Source organism: Chenopodium album, chromosome 23 (assembly GCF_948465745.1).
Source record: "Chenopodium album chromosome 23, dcCheAlbu1.1, whole genome shotgun sequence".
Classification (NCBI taxonomy): Eukaryota; Viridiplantae; Streptophyta; class Magnoliopsida; order Caryophyllales; family Amaranthaceae; genus Chenopodium; species Chenopodium album.
Genome location: NC_137856.1, coordinates 32,632,291 through 32,653,206, shown reverse-complemented (window position 1 = coordinate 32,653,206; position 20,916 = coordinate 32,632,291). Strand labels below are relative to the sequence as shown.

The 20,916-nt window shown below is 32.4% G+C and overlaps 1 protein-coding gene across 1 annotated transcript; it reads left to right on the top strand.

The window, feature by feature from the left end:
• The first annotated feature begins 4,071 nt into the window (after nucleotides 1-4,071).
• Nucleotides 4,072-7,880, top strand: LOC145608243 (KIN14B-interacting protein At4g14310-like). Its single transcript, XM_081663853.1, has 3 exons — nucleotides 4,072-5,759; nucleotides 6,135-6,748; nucleotides 7,042-7,880. Exons 1-3 carry the CDS (start codon nucleotides 4,137-4,139, stop codon nucleotides 7,571-7,573), a joined length of 2,769 nt encoding a protein of 922 aa, XP_081519979.1. The 5' UTR covers nucleotides 4,072-4,136; the 3' UTR covers nucleotides 7,574-7,880.
• The last annotated feature ends 13,036 nt before the right edge of the window (nucleotides 7,881-20,916 follow it).

Sequence of the window (20,916 nt, the reverse complement as noted above, 5' to 3'; positions counted from 1 at the left end):
TGAACCATGTCTGGGCTATGCATTTGAGGGTAGTGGGGAAGAATCTGCACCAAGAGGCTTCACACCCGGTTTGGACTCCCATCTGTGTTTTGTAAGCGTTCAAAGGATAGCGCTCAGGGCTTCTACTTGGTGAGTGGGCAGGGCGAATTAGATATTGTATCTAATTTTCAAGTATATCACATCAAATCTAATATAACCTTTTAAAATATGAACAAAATGTTAAATTAATGAAACTACACATTCACGTACGTGTAGGTTAATTTAAATTATTGATAATTTTTTGTAATTTTTTCCTAATTTTTTTCATATTTTTTTTTTCAGAATAATTTAAAACGATTTTGTATCACATCTTTCTATAATTTAAAGTTCATCTTATCCGTTTATACATATAAAGTTAATCACATCTATCACATTTTTTCTTTATCTGGTTTATACATGATTTTATCATGTAATGATATGCTCTTTTGAAATAATTTAAACAATAAATTATACATTAGTAAAGTTTACAATATCACACTTTCAGCGATAGATAAATTTCTCTCTTAACAATAAAAATATACTCCCTCCGTCCCTAAATTACATTCCTTTTTGGAAATTTACACGGGAATTAAGGAGGGAAGAATAAGACAAATAACAATAATTAAATAATACAATGGGAAGTATAATGATAGATTAGTTATTACTCATGACAAGTCATCAATCCTTTGCAAAAAAAAAAAGGACTAATCACATGCTCCTAATTAAAAAATTTTAACCAATCATATTCATTGTAATTTGGCACAAGGATTATGAGTGAGATTAGGTAAAGATGAGTGAGAAAACATTAAATATAAAACAAAAAAAGAGAATTAATTTACTAAAAAAAACTTACAAAAAATAGAAAGGAGGAATGTAATTTTGGAATACCAAAAATAGAAAGGAGGAATGTAATTTAGGGACGGAGGGAGTAGCAATGAATTAGGATCAAACAATAAATCAAATTAAAACCGAAGTATTGTTGAAATTTCAACCACTTTGTAACAACCGCCCAATAACTTTGTTAAAAAAAACTTTATCCCAAACTACTATATACTTATAAATGAATGAGTTGCTTACATATATAAGGAATTTGATGGTAAATTTATGTATTTGCAGTTATAATACTCAAAAATGTAATTAGAATTTCCCTTTATTTGTGATGAGAAATTTGATTCATGACCATGATACTCGGCTTATATTTATTTGCATCCAGCTAGACAAATTGTTTGATGTTATGCTTATTGAATAGCCATGTGTTATAATCTTGCTTTACATTTCTTGTTGAGATGTTATACTAGTATCTAGTTATATAAACCTTAACCTTATCATTTCTTTGCAAATGCGGGCCTATTCCGATTTATTGAAAACAACTGAATTGAACTGAACTGATTGGGGCTGAATAGATTGGGGTTGAACTGAGTAGAGTTGAAATGAACTGTTTATGAGAGAAGGAAATTAGGAACTGAACCGAACTAAATTAATTGAAGCTGAATTAAACTGAACCGAACCGAACCGAAATTAAGTTGAACATAACATGCCATTAATTGGTTATAAATTTTAGAAGTGGTACCTAAAATCTCAAATTGAAAACTTCTTATAATCTCAATCTTTTGTATTTTTTTGACAGGTCACAATCTAAGTATCTACTCCATAGTTTTTTTTATTTTTTATTTTTATTTTTTTTTTATTTTATTACAAGAATCCAAATCATGAACAAGTTCGTGGGCCTTTGAACAATGATAATTGGTTCCCATCAACCACAACCAAAATAATTAGTGAACACTACCTACACCCCCATGCAAAACGGTATTGTTTTACCCTTCCTCCCACTAACTCCTCACTTCCCATATACTATCCACTTTCAAGTTGCTATGGTAACCATCTATACCCCACACACTACATTATGTAAAAAAAATTGAACCACCATTCAAATTCTCTCTCTTCATTCTTTTCATTTTATTTCTCCATTTTCTCTCTCATCAAAATCTTCAAAATTTGCAAATAAATTTCAGTAAAAAGTTATAATTCTCTATAATAGTCAAGCACAATGTCTAATATATGAGGCAAATTTACACAATCACTGGAAAAAATACCAAAGCAAAGTCGAAAATCGAAATCGTAAGTGTTTTTGTTGATTTTTGAAATGAAAACACAAGTATAATATCCTAGTTTTTTTTACTGATTTTTGTTGCAATTGTGTTTTTATGAAAATAAAAGAAACATCCAGCTTGAAAATGTATCAACATAAGTATGATGATATAATTTTACTTCTTTTTGTAAAAAAAAATGGGGAAAAAAGTAAATTTGTGGTGTGTTATTAGTTTATAAAATTGCTGGACTCAAAAAGTTAAAAAAAGAGTATAATTGTCGCAAATTTCTGGATGATTTAATCTATTTCATATGAGTATAGATTTGTAAATTTAGTTCGTAGTAGAAAGTTCTATTTTTAATGAATGTTCATTTTCAATTTGGTAAATGTTCATTTATATATTAGTACGATGTTATTCACATGTTAATAGATTATTAATACAATTAATGTTCTTTTATATATTAGCACATGATCGATCATTCACATATTAATGTTCGTTCGTTTTAAATTTTGAAGTGGAAAATTCTTTGATAAATGTTCGTTTTTAATTGGTAAATGTTCAATCACATAATATTATATGATCAAATGCATATTAAGATACATTTATTGTTTCAAAAAAAAAATATTAAGATACATTTATTAGAATTTTGATATATGATAAACATATTTTTATATTACTAATTAAAGCACCCAATTATATCATGAAGTAGTTAATTTTACAAATTTAATAAGGAATTTCAATAAGAGTGTGTGCTATGTTGTAGTTGTCATGGAAATGATTCTTACATACAATTACAATAAGGAGTGTGTGCTACCTTCAAAATTTTTCAATAACAAGTACAAAAATAATAACTTTTATACATTTTTCATCTATGATAATGCTCCTTAATTAAATGTTCAATTATTAATAATTGTATGTTCATTTACAACTATTAAATAATATGTTCAGTTTTGAAATATTATATGTTCAATTACAAATATTAAATTCATTTTTGAAATATTATATGTTTATTATAAATAATTGTATGTTCATTTACAACCATTAAATAAATATGTTCATTTTGGAAATATTGTATGTTCAATTATAAATAATTGTATGTTCATTTACATGTATTAAATAAATATGTTCAACTATAAAATTATACGAGTATACTGTTTATAAAAAAATTTAAAATTTATACACTTCTTATTAAAATCAGAAGCAAGCTTTTATCAATGGTGATATGAGTTTGTTTATATTTTCCTTGTTTCTTAATCCTTTACACTTTCCCCCTCTAACCCACTCAACTAATTAAGCCACAATAACCATTGTTGCCTCATTGCCCCACGACCACTGCTGTCTCGCTGCTGCCTATCACCGCTGCCACATAACCACCATCATCTTGCACCACCGCTGTCATAACAATTGCAATTTGTTTTTAATTGCTTCGAATAGGCTTGCAATTTGCTTATTGAGCTGATTGCTTGTGAGTTAGGATCATTAATTGCTTTTTTAGTTTTTTGAAACAAAGGATCATCAATTGCTTTATTATAATTGATACCATGGAAATCTCTTTACACTCTTTATTTTATACGAGTATAATAATTTTTACATGGAATCGAAACTCAAAACATTGAATTAACTTGCAATGGTATATAACAAAAAAGAAAAAAAGAAAGTAAACACAAAAAAGAACAAAATGACGTCACTTGGGAAGGGAGGTGTAGTGTAAAATTTTCACAACCTAAACCAAATCCAAATCCAAATCCAAATATCAAACTATCAAAAAAATCAAAGACCCAAAACAAAATAAAACAATTTTAATTGTTCTTTTTTTACAAAACCGCAACACATTTTTCAACAAAATTCAAACTCAAAAAAATAAAAAATTAAAAACACTCTCTTTCCCGCTCACCTCTCAAAATTTACCTTTTTTTTTTCATCATCTCTTTCTCTCTCCTCTTATTTTCCGCCTTCTTCAAAATCAAAACTTCCCCAAAAAAACCAAATTCAAAAACCCTAAAATTCAAACTCAATTAATTTTAATCAATGTCGTCATCATCAACTCGGCGGATCAAAGAAAGGGGAGGATCTGTCGGAAAGATTCCATCTTCACTACCCAATAAAACCCTAACCCCAATTTCTGAAAAACCCTCTTTAGCTACTACTGGAAGGAAATCAATCGGCAAGGAAAACCCTAACCCTAGATCGGTTTCTAGGGTTTCCGGCGGAGCTCAGAAGCCTGTGATTCGGTCAATGCCAAGAGTTTCTGATGTCGAAACGCGGTCTCGATCTCGAGGTAGGAGAAGCCCTAGCCCTAACCCTAATTCTAACCCCTCTGATTTTACTCGAGTTTTGTCTGATATGAGGAAAACTAGGGTTGCTAGTGGTAGTGATTCTGCTAGAAGGGGTGAGATTTCTGGGTTGAAGGGTGTTAGTGGGTTTAAAGTTTTAGATAAAAAGGGGTTTAGGGATTTGAATCAGAAAATTAGTGGGAGTAGGGTTTCTATTGATGGGAAAGAAGTTGCAAATGTTGGGAAAATTAGTGGTAGAAAAGATGATAATTTATCTTCTGTTCATTCTGTAAAGATAAATGTTAATAGTTTAAGTGATGGGTGTGTTAATGAGAGTAGTAAAGGTCAAGGATTTGATCCCTGTGAATTGAAAAATGTGAATCAAATTGTTGATTTGAAGGCTGATTTTGGTTGTTCTAATATGGAGAAAAGTGTGAGAGTCTCGAGTGCTACGAAGGGTGTGATCGAGGAGGGGACGAGTGGGCGTGTTGCGAACAAGCACGCTAGTAAGTTGCACGAGAAGCTTGCGTATTTGGAAGGGAAGGTGAAGAGAATTGCTACTGATATAAAGAAGACGAAGGAGATGCTTGATATGAACAATACCGATGCGTCTAAGGTTATACTTTCGGATATTCAGGAGAAGATTTCGGGTATTGAGAAAGCCATGGGCAATGTGATGAGTGATTCTAAGTCACATGGAACTTGTGATAGTTCTAGTAATTCGGATAACTTAAAGAACACTGAAATTGATAGCTTACACGGAATAAAAGAGGAGAATCGAAATGTGCAGGGTGATTCTTCAAAAGTATCAGTGAAAAGCTTGAGTTGTGAAGAGCTAGAAGCTAGGCTTTTCCCTCATCACAGATTGTTGCGAAATCGGACTACACTGAAAGTGGGAGATTATGGCTCTCAAAGTGATGGAACCCATGTTTTAGAAATCAATAATGAATCTAATACCAAAGATGATGCAGAGTGTCCTATGGATGAGGATCCAATAGCAATGGAGTTCCTTGCTTCGTTAACTAAGACACAATCTAAGGTTGATATGAAAGGTGTAGAGGCTATTTTGGATGCTAATAAAGTTCATGAAGCAGATGATGCTGAAACTTCAACAACACGACGGAGTTCAGGTGTATTGGGTGGAAAAACTAATGCTGAAGTAGATTTGGAAGCTGACGAGACACTGGATGAATTTGATGATCAAGAGAATAAGCAAAAAATGATAGTTGATGAAGAGATGGATGATAATTCCATTACTCAGCTGATAGAAATTGGGCGCAAGACTTCTACCGGAGGATGGTTTGTATCGGAAGGAGAATCAGTTCTTCTAGCTCATGATGATGGGTCATGTTCTTTCTATGATATTGCGAACCATGAGGTATGCTTCTTAATTACAAATTTTGAATTCTGTTAGCATTTCAATTTATAAATTGCCAGTTACATACTTACATAAGCGTCTTTGGTAGATGCAAATTACTTGTGATAACATACTGCATTACTGCAGCATATAGTCAAAGTGCACTCACTTGTTGAAATGTTGAGTCTTTATGGCTTTCGGTAATTATATTCCTGTATACTGTTGTCGTTTGAAAATTGTCATGTTTGATGGAAATATTAAGGAGTACTATCTACCATTGTTTGCCTTCTTTCTGCAATTCAACATTAATCAAGACCCTTTACTCAAGGATTGCTTAAGTACTCCTTATTAGGATTGGACAATATATGAGATGTTAATTTATCATCAATTTTCCAGGAGAAAGCTGAATACAGGCCACCAGCAGGAATTTCAGAAAACATATGGAGGGACTGTTGGATAATTCGTGCCCCTAGTGCTGATGGTTGCTCTGGAAAGTATGTGGTGGCTGCTTCTGCAGGAAATACTATGGACTCAGGGTTCTGTTCTTGGGATTTTTATACCAAAGATGTGCGAGCTTTCCATATTGAGGATAACACTACCAGTCCAAGAGTAGCTCTTGGTCGGTTACGTGATAACATTATGTACAGAAGGAATGCTCCATCTAATATCATGTCCTCTGAAAACCTCCAATGGTGGTATAGACCCTGTGGACCTTTAATTATCTCCACTGCTAGTTGTCAAAAAGCTGTTAAAGTATTTGACATCCGTGATGGCGAGCAAATTATGAAGTGGGATGTTCAAAAGCCTGTGCTACCAATGGATTATTCTAGTCCATTGCAGTGGAGAAACAGAGGAAAAGCTGTTATAGCAGAAGCAGATGCTATTTCTCTGTGGGATGTCAACTCATTAAATCCTCGAGCATTGTTATCTGTTTCCACCTCAGGTCGCAGGATATCAGCTCTTCATGTGAATAATACTGATGCTGAGTTGGGTGGAGGAGTCCGACAAAGGTTAGTATCTCCTTCATTATATGAATATATCCTGCTTCATATACACATGTCTATAATGTCATCTTCTGTTTGGTAATGCTTGTAATAAACTCATCCTGGCAATGCAATGATTTATAATTTGTGAAAATTATGAGCATCTTTCTATGTTTTTGCTGGTGTGCGTGTGTTTTGTGGGGAAAAGCGGTGTTTTGCTGAAAGTATAGTGGGATAAGCAAAATCATATGAAACTAATGATCAGATAAGAGCATATGATAATTTTCTTGTGTTTAAATTGGTTGCTGTTTGATGTGCAGAGCAAGTTCATCAGAAGCAGAAGGAAATGACGGTGTCTTCTGCACTGCTGATTCCATTAATGTCCTTGACTTCCGTCAGCCATCTGGTATCGGACTTAAGATACCTAGGATTGGTGTAACTGTTCAATCCGTCTCTTCTAGAGGAGATTCCGTATTTCTTGGCTGTAGTAGTGTTGTCTCAGCTGTAAAGAAGCAGGTGAATTCACAGGTGCAACAATTCTCTTTACGAAAGCAGAAGATAGTGAACACCTACACATTACCTGAATCCAATGCTCATTCCCATCACAAAGCGCTGACCCAAGTTTGGGGGAACGGAAACATGGTTATGGCCGTTTGTGGACTTGGGTTGTTTGTTTTTGATGCTTTAAAAGAAGACGGGTTGCCTTCATTTGCTAGTGACTGTACTAGTCCACAGAGTGCCAAGGAAATTATTGGCCCGGACGACTTGTATTCGCCTTCATTTGATTGCCTCTCTTCCCAGGTTCTGCTGATATCAAGAGATCGTCCAGCAATGTGGAGGCATTTGTCGTAGATATGATGCTCATTATAAGCCAAGGAGCACCTCGCTCTTTCATGTAAAATAAGTTAAGTGTAATTTTGTTAATTATTGTGTGTTATCACTAGTCAGTTTTCGAGTGTGTTATTTTTATTTTTATCAGTTGAACTGCTTGATATGGATAAATGAGATGCCGACCATGATTTCTTTCGAGTTTCTACATGGGCAAGTCTCTTGGTTTAGGCTTATATGAGTCCATCTTTTAAGATCTCGATTATAAGCTGTAAATAATCAACCGTGTTCAATATTTCAGCTATATTCTACTCCTTTTGAGTTTTTGACCCTTAATGTTTGCCATGTACCTCTTTTTTGTTAACATGTTTTTTTTCTAGTGTTCAGAATAATAATTCAATAGTATGAAGTTTGAACTATTGAGCAGTGAGTAGAACTGAGTACCTGGCCGTGCTAAAACATGCACCTTGTATCTTCGGACTTGTAAGTACTTGTATGTGTAAGAGCTCCAAGGCATGGCTGCCACCACCTTCGTGTATGGTTAAAGTGAATCGCGATGCTTCCTTGTGCGAGGATGGATGGGTGGGAGTGGGAGCTGCGGCGAGGAGTGGAAATGGAAGTGTATCGTTTGGTGCTACTAGGAAGATGCGTGCATTGGTGCATAACATTGCTTAACGGTTCGGTTAGCTCGCAGGTACTTCCAAAATGAAAGTATAGAGGATCACCTATTTTTGGGGACCGATTCTATTCTGTTGATATTTAATTATTTTGTACTCGGTGTTGCTTTGGTTGATTATTTGGTCCTATGTTAAAAGAGATGAAAATGTTGTACTCGTATCTTATTATCAAGTATCTTGATAATGTGTTGTACAATGTACATTTTCATGTACAAGTTGTCCTTAAATTAAATAAATTAATGCAAGCACTGATCTTTTGCTTTCATAAAAAAAATAAAAAAAAACTTAGAAAGTCAAGATTTGACTCTTGATTTGATCACTACGAATATGTTCAATTCATATAATACATGAATTTATTTGACTTGATCCTGATTTGAACTTTTCTAATTATCTCATTTTATTTTATTTGATCAGATTTTCAAGTTTTACCTAAACTGTACACTAATTCATCAAATAAAACTAAGTCAAATAAATTGTTATTAGATTTCGTATCAATGTGCACTAATTCGTATTTTAAATGTTCCTATTTATTAGTTATATTTGAAGAGGGTGTGATTTGTGCACCTGGGTGTACCATGCACAATTGTACATGGTCTACCGGTAAAACTAAAAAAAGGTGGAAAGAATATACTAGTGTTTGAAAGAGAACATATCTGTATTTGACTAAAGAACATGTTTATGTTTGATAAAGAACATGACATTAAAAAGAATATAATAACTTTACAAAAAGAACATGATAATACATTAAAGAATATGTTGTTTTTCATGGTTTTTTTTTTTTTTTAGAACTCTGTTGTTTTTCATGGTTACACAGGTGATTGATTGTGTTTTAAAAAGAACATGTGTGTTTGACAAAAGAACATGTTTATGAGAATATGACATTACAAAGAATATAAAATCTTTATAGAAAGAGCATGTTCTTTTTTCATAATTACTTAGGCGGTTGAGTTTAAAATTTTATTTTTTATGTACATACTTTAAGAACATATTGTATAATATAAATAACATATAATTCAAACTCAAAGAACTTAATGATTAAATTTAAATAACATATTATGCTCGCGTTCTTTATAAATGTATACAATGTTCTTTAAAATACGCATAAAGTTCTTTCCAAATGCACCATGTGCGCATGTACATTCTAAATGTCTTATAAAAATTCCAATGTATAAAATGTTTTTATAAGAGGAAAATGATACTCTAAAGCCAAATGAACAAAAAGAAACGAAAGGGACAATAAATACGGAGTACTTCCTTTATATATTTAGACGGTCCAATAGAAGTCGTGAATCCAAACAAACTAGAGATAAATCTTAAAAATAACCTCTTTGGGAATTGGGGCGCCGGGTTTTAGTGACGCAAAAGCTCCAAAACCACTCATATCATACCCTTTTTTTTTTTTTTTTTTAAAAAAAAAAAAAAATGTGACGAAGAGTTAAGACTATCTAAGAAGTATGGAGATTGATGATAAATTAATATAACTGAACATATGTGAAAGAATTTTGAATTCTTATCTACATCCCGAAGGTGCTTAATAATTTAATATATGACTTTTGATTTCGAGAATGAAATAATATATTGATGGATAGATCATGAACAAGATACGTATGTGCCAATTTTTTCCAAACATCAAAATTGTGGTTCTAGGTTATGAGTTAGGTCAGTGGTATACGTGATATGTGTTTGGGTATTCTAGCTAGGGGTAATCAGTTATTCTTAGTCTAGGCCGGGTATTGATTTTATAATCATACATTAATTTTATTATGAGATGATCTTACCTACAACTTGCACTAATTATAACTCAATCTATGCTATTTGATTATTTTGGGTAACATTATTTTTTATATGGTGTATATTGTTTCAATTTCCAAGTTTTATTTCAAAGAGACGCTGCCTCCTTTGTTAATGCCAAATTAATTTATGCATGTTAATTATATATGCCTGCAAAAAAAAGTACAGATTTTCAGAAGCTATCTTCCAAGATGCATGGGGTTTTGGCCTTATTGTGCTGTTGTGCTTGTGCACCAACCTAAATAATTTCATGTTTATCGTCATTACTTTCGTTTGTATCTATTCTAAAAAATTATTTTCCATTTTCTCTGACAATATAAATTCTATATTTTATACAAGTATATATATCAAATTATTTAATTTAATTTTAAGTAGTTGTTTGTTACAAAGCTCACGCATTGGCTCACGTATTCTTAGTTACTTGAATAAGTTATTTATACAAAAAGGAGTAAAATAGATATGTTAAAAATTGATTTTTGGGTAAATTTGTTCAGGTTTCTGTAAATGTTTAATCTAACTCAAATTCCGAGGTGATGAGGCATTGTAGCTCTCTAGTCCAATTTGTAGCCAATTAATATGTATCTTATCATTTGGTTTATACGTTATCCTTTGACGTAGGCTTGTGCAGTTGTGCTAGACACAAAAATAAAAAATGAGAAGCAAGATATTATGAAACTAACATGAAAATAAGAATAATCATAAAACATAAATTTTGAAAGTGACGAGGGATAATTCAGGTGGTGTAATTAAATATTTCCTTTCAATTTTTAGAGCTAGTTCAAGTGAGTATAAGAAATAATATATTCTTCGGACCTAATCTCTTCAGCTTATTTTTAGTTCACTTTAGTTCAGTTCAATTCTTATCTTAATTTCCTTCTCTCGTAAAATACTTAGTTCAGTTTAGCTCCAATAAGGGCCTGTTCTCATTGACTGAACTCAGTTGAACTGAACTGAACTGAACTGAGCTGAACTGAACTCAGCTGAACTGAACTGAAATGAATATTTTATAAGAGGAGGAAATTAGGAGCTGAACTGAACTGAACTGAACTGAACTGAATTAAGCTGAACTGAACTGAACTGAACTCAGCTGAACTGAACTGAACTGAATTTCAACGTAAGAGAACAGGCCCTAAGTTCAGTTCAATCAATCGGAACAGACCCTTCGTATATAATAAGGTCTCTTTGTGCATTACATTTTTTCTAGCTTAAACCATGTGTCCAAGTTTATGTTTTATTTTTGCACATTTGAAAAAGTTTTCGAGTTTAATTTTGAAACTAAGTACGTTGAAAACTCAAACGCGTTTAAGGCGAAAACGTAGACCCTTGAATGAAGATTCAGTGTATTACAAGGTCCATTGAATGTTTATCATGATTATATAAAGCTAAAGATCTCAATCCATTATTAGTCTAACACTCTAACATGTACAAATTGTAAGAAAAGTTGGTTTCAAAGGAGAGAAAGAGAGTGTTAATATAAACCTAATTGAAGTAGTGAGTTTTTTTAGTTAGATAAAATGAACACCTTATCAGACTGATCGAATCTCTCACAGATCAACTGGACCAAGTTTGCCCTTATCAAAGATTATACCCCCGTCCTTATGATTGAAAGGTTGAATTTTAAATCTTAACTATTAGGACAAGTTTTACTTAGTTTATACATGTTCTACTCATCTCCTACAAATGTCTGTGGTATAAGAAATTTTTTATAACTATGTATACGTATATGTATACGTTAGAGAGGATTCGTTTTTCAAAGCTAACCATATACGGAGTATTATAATAATAATTCAAACAACTTAACAAGGGAGTATGTGCGGATTGCATTGTCTCCTTCCTAGGATGCAATTAGATTGGCTTATGCTTTTGTGGGCTTATGGCAAATTTTCGGACCACGTAAAATTTATGTTACTAAATGACGAAGTACATATTTTTTAGTTTATACAATAAGGTTTTTCTTAATGTACATAAGCCGCCTTCCTAAAATAAGACAGGCCCCTTAAAATCAAGCAATTATTGGACCGACCCATTTCATATATTTCTATTCTATAGGACTATTTATACATGATCATTTGTCTTTCAAAAAAAAAAAAAAAAAAAAATACATGATCATTTGTCAAGTTTTTATTTCTCACAAAGTTATAATATGAGTGAACAAATGCCATGCTTTTGGGGAACTAGCAACAACACTGCTATGAATTCAACTACTCTTAATCCTGAAGCAGCTTTAGCGAATGTAGAGATCGTTACAAAGGACAAAGTGGCTTGTGTTGAGGGCGACGACATTATTGGTGATCTTCGTCGGGTGGAAGATCAATTTGTTGACGACCTTCTTGTTGATCAAAGCAATGTTGATGAAGAAAGTTTACAACTGCCTGATGATAATCTCTTCCAACTTCTTTTGGAACTCGAAATCCAAAAATACGCGTTACCACCATGTAGTATTGACAAATCTCTATTAGAAGGTGTCCATTTGCCAAATGAGGTATACAATGCGTATGTTTCTCTTTATATGTAGTTTATGTCTTCCCTTGCACTATTTTATGTCTTTAGAATTGTTAGACCATTGCCAAAATGTACGAAAATATATACTAGTAAAAGTTTTTTTACAAAAATGAAAATTGTAGCAATGAACATTCATGTTAGACAAACTACATATTCAAAAAATACGTATTACATAGTATCAAACACATACTCGTAGCATTTTTTTTAGTTTAAGGAGTGCAATAATTATAAGTAATACTCCTTCCGTCCCCAAATGATAGTCCCTCATGGCCTATTTTTAGTCCCAAATTGATAGTCCCATTTGCTTTTTTCAAGTACCATTAATATCAATTTTTTTATCAAAATTTCCTCCAATTACAACAATATTTGTGCAAATTTAACTTTCCCATGTAAATTTTGTTTATTAATGTACTTTTATTACTTTATCTCTCTACTATTTTACATACCCAATGTAAATTTATCTTTTCAATGTAATTTTACTATTTTTATTTAAGTTTCTTAATTCCCGTGATTTTTACCCATAAGGGACTATCATTTGGGGACGGAGGGAGTATAAGCTATACGTAATTAATAAATAATGTCTGTCCAATTACAAGTATGTATACTTTTAGTCAGCTAAAGTGCCTAGCCTTCGGGTTGATCTATGAGGGTTTTCAGTTTAGTAGGCCCTTCATCTTACCTAAATAATAAGAGATACACGAATGAAATATATTGAAATATGAATTATTAATGTGGTACGTTGCAGGAAGTAAAGCACAAATTACACTGATTACACTGATTTGCGCGTGTTTTTGTCATGAATTTCTAATTTTATACAATTTTCAAGAGTATATTTAATGCTTATATGTAGCCCTAAGGGCTATATATAGCATTACCCTTTTTTTTAATCTTAACTTAAATTACTTGTTTTTACATTTGTATCGAAGAAACCATTTTGAGCACATATCTGATGAATAACAAGATTATATGTGTACATCAAGCTATGTTCCTCTCAACTTATCTTTGAAATTCAGCGTGCATCACTTGAATTGGTTAGTTCATTTTTTTAAGTGATTATTTTTACTTTTTTTTTTTAAATAAAAAAAAAACCTCTTTGATTTCTATTCACAGCGCGTCTTGTGTGTGGCTGACCACTTCCCTATGTCACTGACCTGATAATCCCTGTAATACTGAGCAAGTAATCCCTTGAGTAACACCTACAACACTGACAAAGTAACCTCTGTAAAACTGAACGAGCAGCCCATATAACACTAATGAAGTAACCCTCATGATAAATGACCACACCGTGTAGCCAGCCACATATAAGACTTTGTGCTCTACTTAATATTAGTCTGTTCACTTCCCTTATCTCACCATCTCAGTTAAGAACCTTTTAAAAAGTTTCGACTACAATAGTCTTAGGGCCTGTTCACTTTAGCTTAATTTCAGTTCAGCTCCAATCAGTTCAGTTCACCTCCTAATTTCCTTCTCTTATAAAATATTCATTTTAACTCTATTCAGTTCAATAAATGTGAACATGTCCTTAATATAATAACTTTTGATAACCAAATACCGATGTAAAATAAGATAGAGGCTAGGAAGAATCGGGGGAGTAATTACGTTTGGCATGATTTGGTAAGTGAATCGGATCATGATCGGTCCACCGTACCCTTGTTACATTTAATGGGCATAAGGCCAGGGCCTTATTATATAGGGTACACCTTAAGGCCCGCCTTTGTTACATACACATGTGTTTCTATTTTTTCACTAGTTCACTAATATAGGAAAATTAATAGGAGTAGTTTGTATTTTTTTTTTTTTTTTTTTGATAAGAAGGAGTAGTTTGTATTTTGGAACATCTGGAATTAAATCTGATGCAGCAATTATTTTTTATTTTTTTTTTATTTTTTTTTTTATAAATAGAAGCGAAATAGGGATCAAAGAAGCAAACGGAGGCAAATTAATGAGAAGTTACAAGCTCTGCAGAAACTAATCCCAAAATCTGATAATAAGGTAACTTATTTCTTCCGTTCAAACTTTAAGCATGTAATGAAAAATATTCACGGGGCTAAATCAAGTCCATATCAGAGGTAGATCTGATCAGACCACACACAACTACACAAGTCGTCTAGGGTTCTATCATTAAACTAGTTGGCCTGGTATAGTAATAAGTGAATTGAAGTATTGTATCTCACTAGACTTGTAAGTTAACCACTTTTATTTTCAATGTGAGACGATAAAACTTTATTTCGGGTAATTTTTGAATGATTTTTAACTTGTTTTTTCTTTTAAACATCACGTTGCAGAGAGACTATGCATCCATCCTTAACGATGCAATTGACCACATCAAATTCATGAAACATCAAATTGAGGTAATTAAAATCATTATTATACATAAAATTTTCTTTTTGCATGATTTTCTCCTCTTTTATGTTACTTTGATTTTCATTTTCTCTCCGTTTGCATACAAAATATAAAGTTGTGTACATCTTATCCTTATCATATTATATCATGTGTGTTATTTGACACAGACGATATTGACATGGAGAGAAATGAGACACTTCCAACATGCTGCATACGTACCTACAGCATATATGCCGATGATGATGAGGCCTAGCGTACAATTGGGTGCTGCTATGACTCCTAATGCAATTGCTGGTGCACAACCAATGCCCCAAATGCCAACAATCACACCAATGTTATGCCCTCTACCCCCCATTCCCACCACCTCGTTTGGACCGGTGTTTTTTCCTACTACTTCAGGGGCAATTTTGAGACCTAGTTAGACCTTCGAGGGAAAAGAATCCTTTAGATTACGAGGATGCATAGAACTTTTTTTTTTCAAGAGTACCTTTTGCACTTAGTTAGGACTTAGGACTTAGGACAATACTACGTATTAGAAATAACTTATAATAAATAATAAGTGGCTCGATTGGTGACCTCGCTCGTGATCAATTTGTTGCCATCGCGTTGTACATTTAAATACACATGAAATATTTACAAGGTTCGACACTGTTGATATATCTTACTTCTTCCGTTTCTTTTTAGTTGACACGTTTCTTTAGTCACGTTTGTTAATGCACTTATTCAATCATTAATATTTGTAATTATCGATAAGTAAAAATTATGAAAAGTTGATATTTTGAAAGTGTATAACGTGATGAATCTAACAAGATCCCACATGACTATATTTTTCATTACGTATAAAGCACAAAACACTGTCAAAGGGAGATGTGTGAATAGTGCTAAAATCAAAACGTGTCAACTAAATAAAAATGGAGATAGTATATTATTTTACACCGTTAATATGTGCAAGTGATACCCTTATAAATTGAAGTGTTGTCTAGCTAAATCTTTGGTAAAGTGTCGTTTACATGTTTAATTTTGTTCTATTATGTACAGGTTTTAGTTTGGATGCTAGTGGCATTTGGGTAGATTCCGTAATTGATCCACGTTGATTCAAATCATTCAATTTTAAAGATTCTTGCATATACACTACATTGATACTCCCTTTTAACTTATTCCAAGTATAAATAAACAATGTCAAACTAAAATAACATGGACAAGTGTATTAGTCCAACTTACTTTTTATAATTTGTTTGTTTTTTTAAATAATTTATTATTTTTACAAGTTCTTTATAAACGTTCCTCAAAGAAAAAAAAAAAAAAAAGAAAAAAAAAAGAAAAAATCTTTATAACGAGAAGCTTATAATTGCAATTGCATGGTCTAACGTTTTTACATTATAATTGCAATTGCAATCGAGCATTCAAAGGGATGGTTTGATTTCATTTTTAAATATATGCTCTTTAACCCCTTCTTCTTTATAACACACTGTTTTCTCTTCTTCTTATACACGAATTATATACAGTACATTATCATGTTTTAGTTATATATATATATATATTCCCTCCGCACCTCCGTGGCCCCGTCCCAGAAAAACTATGGCACGTTGGACTATTTTTTTTTTTTTTTTTTTTGTTTATACTATTTTTATATATGTTAACTTTTATTATCATTTTTTACTAATATAATACAAATATAATATTTTATAAAATATGTTGTTGGATAGGTATTTATAATTTAACTTTTTTTTTTATTTTAAATTATGGTTAATTATTTAAATATAAAGTTAAACTAATGCATCGACATTCATGTAAAGTTAAACTGTATTAATTATTATGGTACTGAGGGGGTATGCCATTATCTCTTTCCTCTGATCTATACCTCTTCTTCAGTGTTGCTATTTCTTTATTTTCTCTCACAGTGTTCAATACTCCTTACGGGCTTGTTCTCTTCAGCTTAATTTCAATTCAATTAGAGCTGATCATAATGAGCCCGACCCGATTTTGGGTAGTTTTTTCCGGCCCAACCCGATTTAAAAAAAAGTTTGGACGGGTTTGGGAAATGGATTTTATGCATTTTTAGTTGATTTTTTTGGCCCGGTCCAAAATTGCCCGAAAAGCCCGCATGGCCCGACTAATTTGGGCGAGCGTTTTTCGACCCGAAGCTTGACCTGACTCGGCCCGGCCCGAGAAATGGGCAAAATTTTTTGCCTTCGGCCCGGCCCGCCCATTGATCACCTCTAAATTCAATTCACTTCAGTTCATTTCAGCTCAATTTCTAATTTCCTTCTCTCATAAACAATTCAGTTCAATTCCGTTCAGCTCAATTCTATTCAGCTCAATTTAATAAATCAGAACAAGCCCTACCTCTAAAGCTTTAAATTTAATACGAGTACTTTATAACCATTTTAGTTTTTAGTAGGACACGATTCATCCTTATGAATGCTTACTAGCAAGCGGGACTTAAGTTTGTGTGCATCCTAATGGATGGATTCCAATGCAACAGCTTTTTTTGTAGCTTTTTGTATGTACGTGTGTGTGAAACGTCGTTTCAGATAATTTAGGGGTTTAAAGAATGACTTTTAGCTTTTTCTTTGGTTGATATGTTAGTTACTACACTTATAACATATCGTATATTTTGTCATGAAGATTGAGAATGTGCTTGAGGTGAGGTGAGCAATCCTCAACAAATAATAAATCCTCTAATTTGATTTTGCACCAAGGACAACGTCTTTAATTGTTTTAAACAAAAGGTAAAAAAGAAATTAAGATAGTGTTTTCTCAAAATTATACCCTAACTTATTAGAACTAGGGCAGCTAACGCGCGCGATGCGCGCGTCAAAGCTAGTCATACCTAGAAGGTTTTTTTGTTTGGCTTTTAAATCACAAATTTAGTTAAATTAACAATAAGAGAAAATATATAAATAACTATATTTAGGAGGTATAAATGTTCATGATAACTAACATTAATGAAAACATAAAAGTAAATAAGTACTTTAGAGGGTATAGTTGTCTAAACATTATTCATTAAAAATAGCTTGTACATATTAATGAGGGTATGAATGTAAATACACATTTTGAAAAGTATAATTGGCATTACACTATTCATAAGAGTAGTTTTCTACTTTTTATAAGGTAGGGATACATAAAAAATGAAAATTTATTATATATGAATGGATTAATATCTTAACGAGCTTGCATTAAATGGTTCAAACTAGTAACTTAATCTGCTACCTTTTCTATATATGTGGCGTGAATCATCATAGGTAAAATTTTGAAGCAGCTCTTTAACATTTTTTATCAATAGCTAAATTTTTCACGGACACTAAGCTTTTTTTTTTTTGCGAAATGTTAATAGTAAGTAAATTATTTAGTCCCCCTTCAATGAACACCTTCAATTCATTGTTGTTGGTCATTGAACATCTTCAATTCATTGTTGTTGGTCATGCTCTATAAAATCATCTAACACGCGCTCTACACCTTATAAAATATTATACATTAACACTTGTATGTTACATTAAAAAGTAGAAGTGTGTAACTGACCAAATAACCCTTCCAAAACAATTGTAAACCGACATCCCAAGAAGCAGCAACTGTCAAGAGACGATATAAATGAGAAAAATCTGGATTTCAATACATCCAATACTTGCCTCTCTATATATGCGAACAAATTCACTGCACAACAAACACCAATTTAGCTAATTATGTAACGGTATTTTTTGACGTCACGGTTTAACGGAGTTTAGCACCCTCGCTTAATTAATTAGTACTCCCGTACTATACAAATATATAGTACGAAGTACAAGTATAGAATATATAGTAGGTGTCATTTGGTAAATAAAGCAACAAACAGTCAAACAACACGAAGAACGAGTTCACAACCAAAAAAGCTAAGCTTTGCCGGTATTATATGTATATGACACTCAACTTAGGTAACTCCTCTGATAAAATGGCACGAAGGCTCTTAGATATTGTTATAAGTGCCAAAAGATATATCATTCTTAACTTTAGTGCATGACTAACACACATCAAAGTTAAACAAATAAGTTTGTAGGATAGTGTTCCACCGTTTAACAGTTAATTTTAGGGTAAAATCAAATTAAACTTGTATATGGTTAAATTATTCTCTAATGCATGTCAATGCATAAATTTATGAGAGATTTTGTGGCATCTGAGCATGTTAATATACAGGCCTGTAAATTGTTTAAAAAAGAGTGAGGCCCTGTTCTTTTGAACTTCTAAGTAGAGCAGAGCAAATTTTATTATTGTTATTGTTATTGTTATTATTATTATTATTATTATTATAATAAAAATTGCAAAAAACCTACAAAGTCAATCAATAATTTACAAGAAATTAGTGGGGAGCCGAGATACAATATGGGCCCTACCCCTCTAGCTATACCGAACCCGATCCTGCTGAAGATGTGAGCAGCTGCACGAGCACCAATATCCCGAGTCTTAGCGAACGCCTGAATCCACTTCAGCAACGCAATAGCATCCTTTTCTAATTCTCCCAACGAAGAAAAGGAGAAAGGAAGAAAACCATAGCCAATAGCCCTGCAACGCGCCCCATACTTGTCCCGTTTCCGCTGAGCCACCGCCGACACAACACGACCAGGAACGAAGTCAGACAACCCCGATTGAGTCAAAGGTGAAGACCCCGTCAAGTCGATCAACACATACATCAAGGCCTCTATCCTAGGAATAAAGCAACACATCTGCTGGTCGTAGAGCCCCGTCGTTCCCACCAGACAACCCAACGTGAACATCCTTTCGAGCAGAAATCCCAGACTGAAACAAATATCAACAAGGGTGTCACAAACAACATTGTGCCGATGTTTAATACCCACCACCCCACCACAAGACACTGCATGATCCCCATAAATATCCCTATCAAAAACCTTGATATTATTGTTATTATTATTATTATTATTATCGCATTTTTATTATAATCATTAAATATTAATTATTATCATTATAATTAAATATTGTTTAATTATTTTTTTTTATTATTATTAAAAATTAATAATAACTATTATCTTTAAATATTAGTTATTATCTTTAAATATTAATTTTTATTATAAAAAATCAATTATTATTACTACTACTACTACTACTACTACTACTACTACTACTACTATTAATTATGATTAATATAATAATTAGTAAATATTAATTATTATTATAATTATTAAATATTATTTATTTATTTATTATTATTAAATATTAATTTTTAATATTATTATTATTAAATAATAATTTTTAATATTAATTATTATTATAATAATTCATTATTAAGTATTATTTTTAAGCAGAGCAGAGCAGGGCAGAGTAGAGCAGAGCAGAGCAGCTTTAAAGAACAGGGCCTGACTCAAGTATTATTTGAACTTGATCTCAATGGAGCAAATGGCCCATCAAAAAATTGATTAGCCCAAGAAGGGTTATTCGACTTTATACTAAAGGTCGAGAGTGTTAATTATGAGAGCATACACAAAAAAAATTAAACTTAATTAACCATATTGAAGCCTTGAAGGTACTGAAATAAGGGCCTGTTCTCATTGACTGAACTCAGCTGAACTGAACTGAACTGAACTCAGCTGAACTGAACTGAACTGAACTGAACTCAGCTGAACTGAACTGAAATGAATATTTTATAAGAGAAGGAAATTAGGAGCTGAACTGAACTGAACTGAACTGAATTGAGCTGAACTGAACTGAACTGAACTGAACTCAGCTGAACTGAACTGAACTGAACTGAACTGAATTTCAACGTAAGAGAACAGGCCCTAAAGCCCTAGCCTCTCTGTCCTTTCTCTAAAACCCTAGTCTCCATTGTTGAATTTTGGAAGGACTTCCATCAATTTAAACTAGTGAAAAACCCCAAACTTTATTTCTTGTGCGATTTTCTCTGTTTTTTTTTCTCTGTTTTAGATTTATAAAAATTCTTCCTCTTCTAGGAGGAACATTTCTCCTTCGAAAGAAAGAACTTTTCTTCTTCTTTAATTAGGAGGATTTTTCTCCTTCAAAAGACGGGGTTATTCTACTCTCTTTTGAGGGACAATTGTCAATCGGCAT

Bases quoted from the DNA above. Each gene is read 5' to 3' on its own strand.
- LOC145608243 (XM_081663853.1), top strand. From the start codon at position 4,137: ATGTCGTCATCATCAACTCGGCGGATCAAAGAAAGGGGAGGATCTGTC. The intron at 5,760-6,134 runs GTATGCTTCTTA...TCAATTTTCCAG, and splicing joins ATGATATTGCGAACCATGAG to GAGAAAGCTGAATACAGGCC. The intron at 6,749-7,041 runs GTTAGTATCTCC...TTTGATGTGCAG, and splicing joins GGTGGAGGAGTCCGACAAAG to AGCAAGTTCATCAGAAGCAG.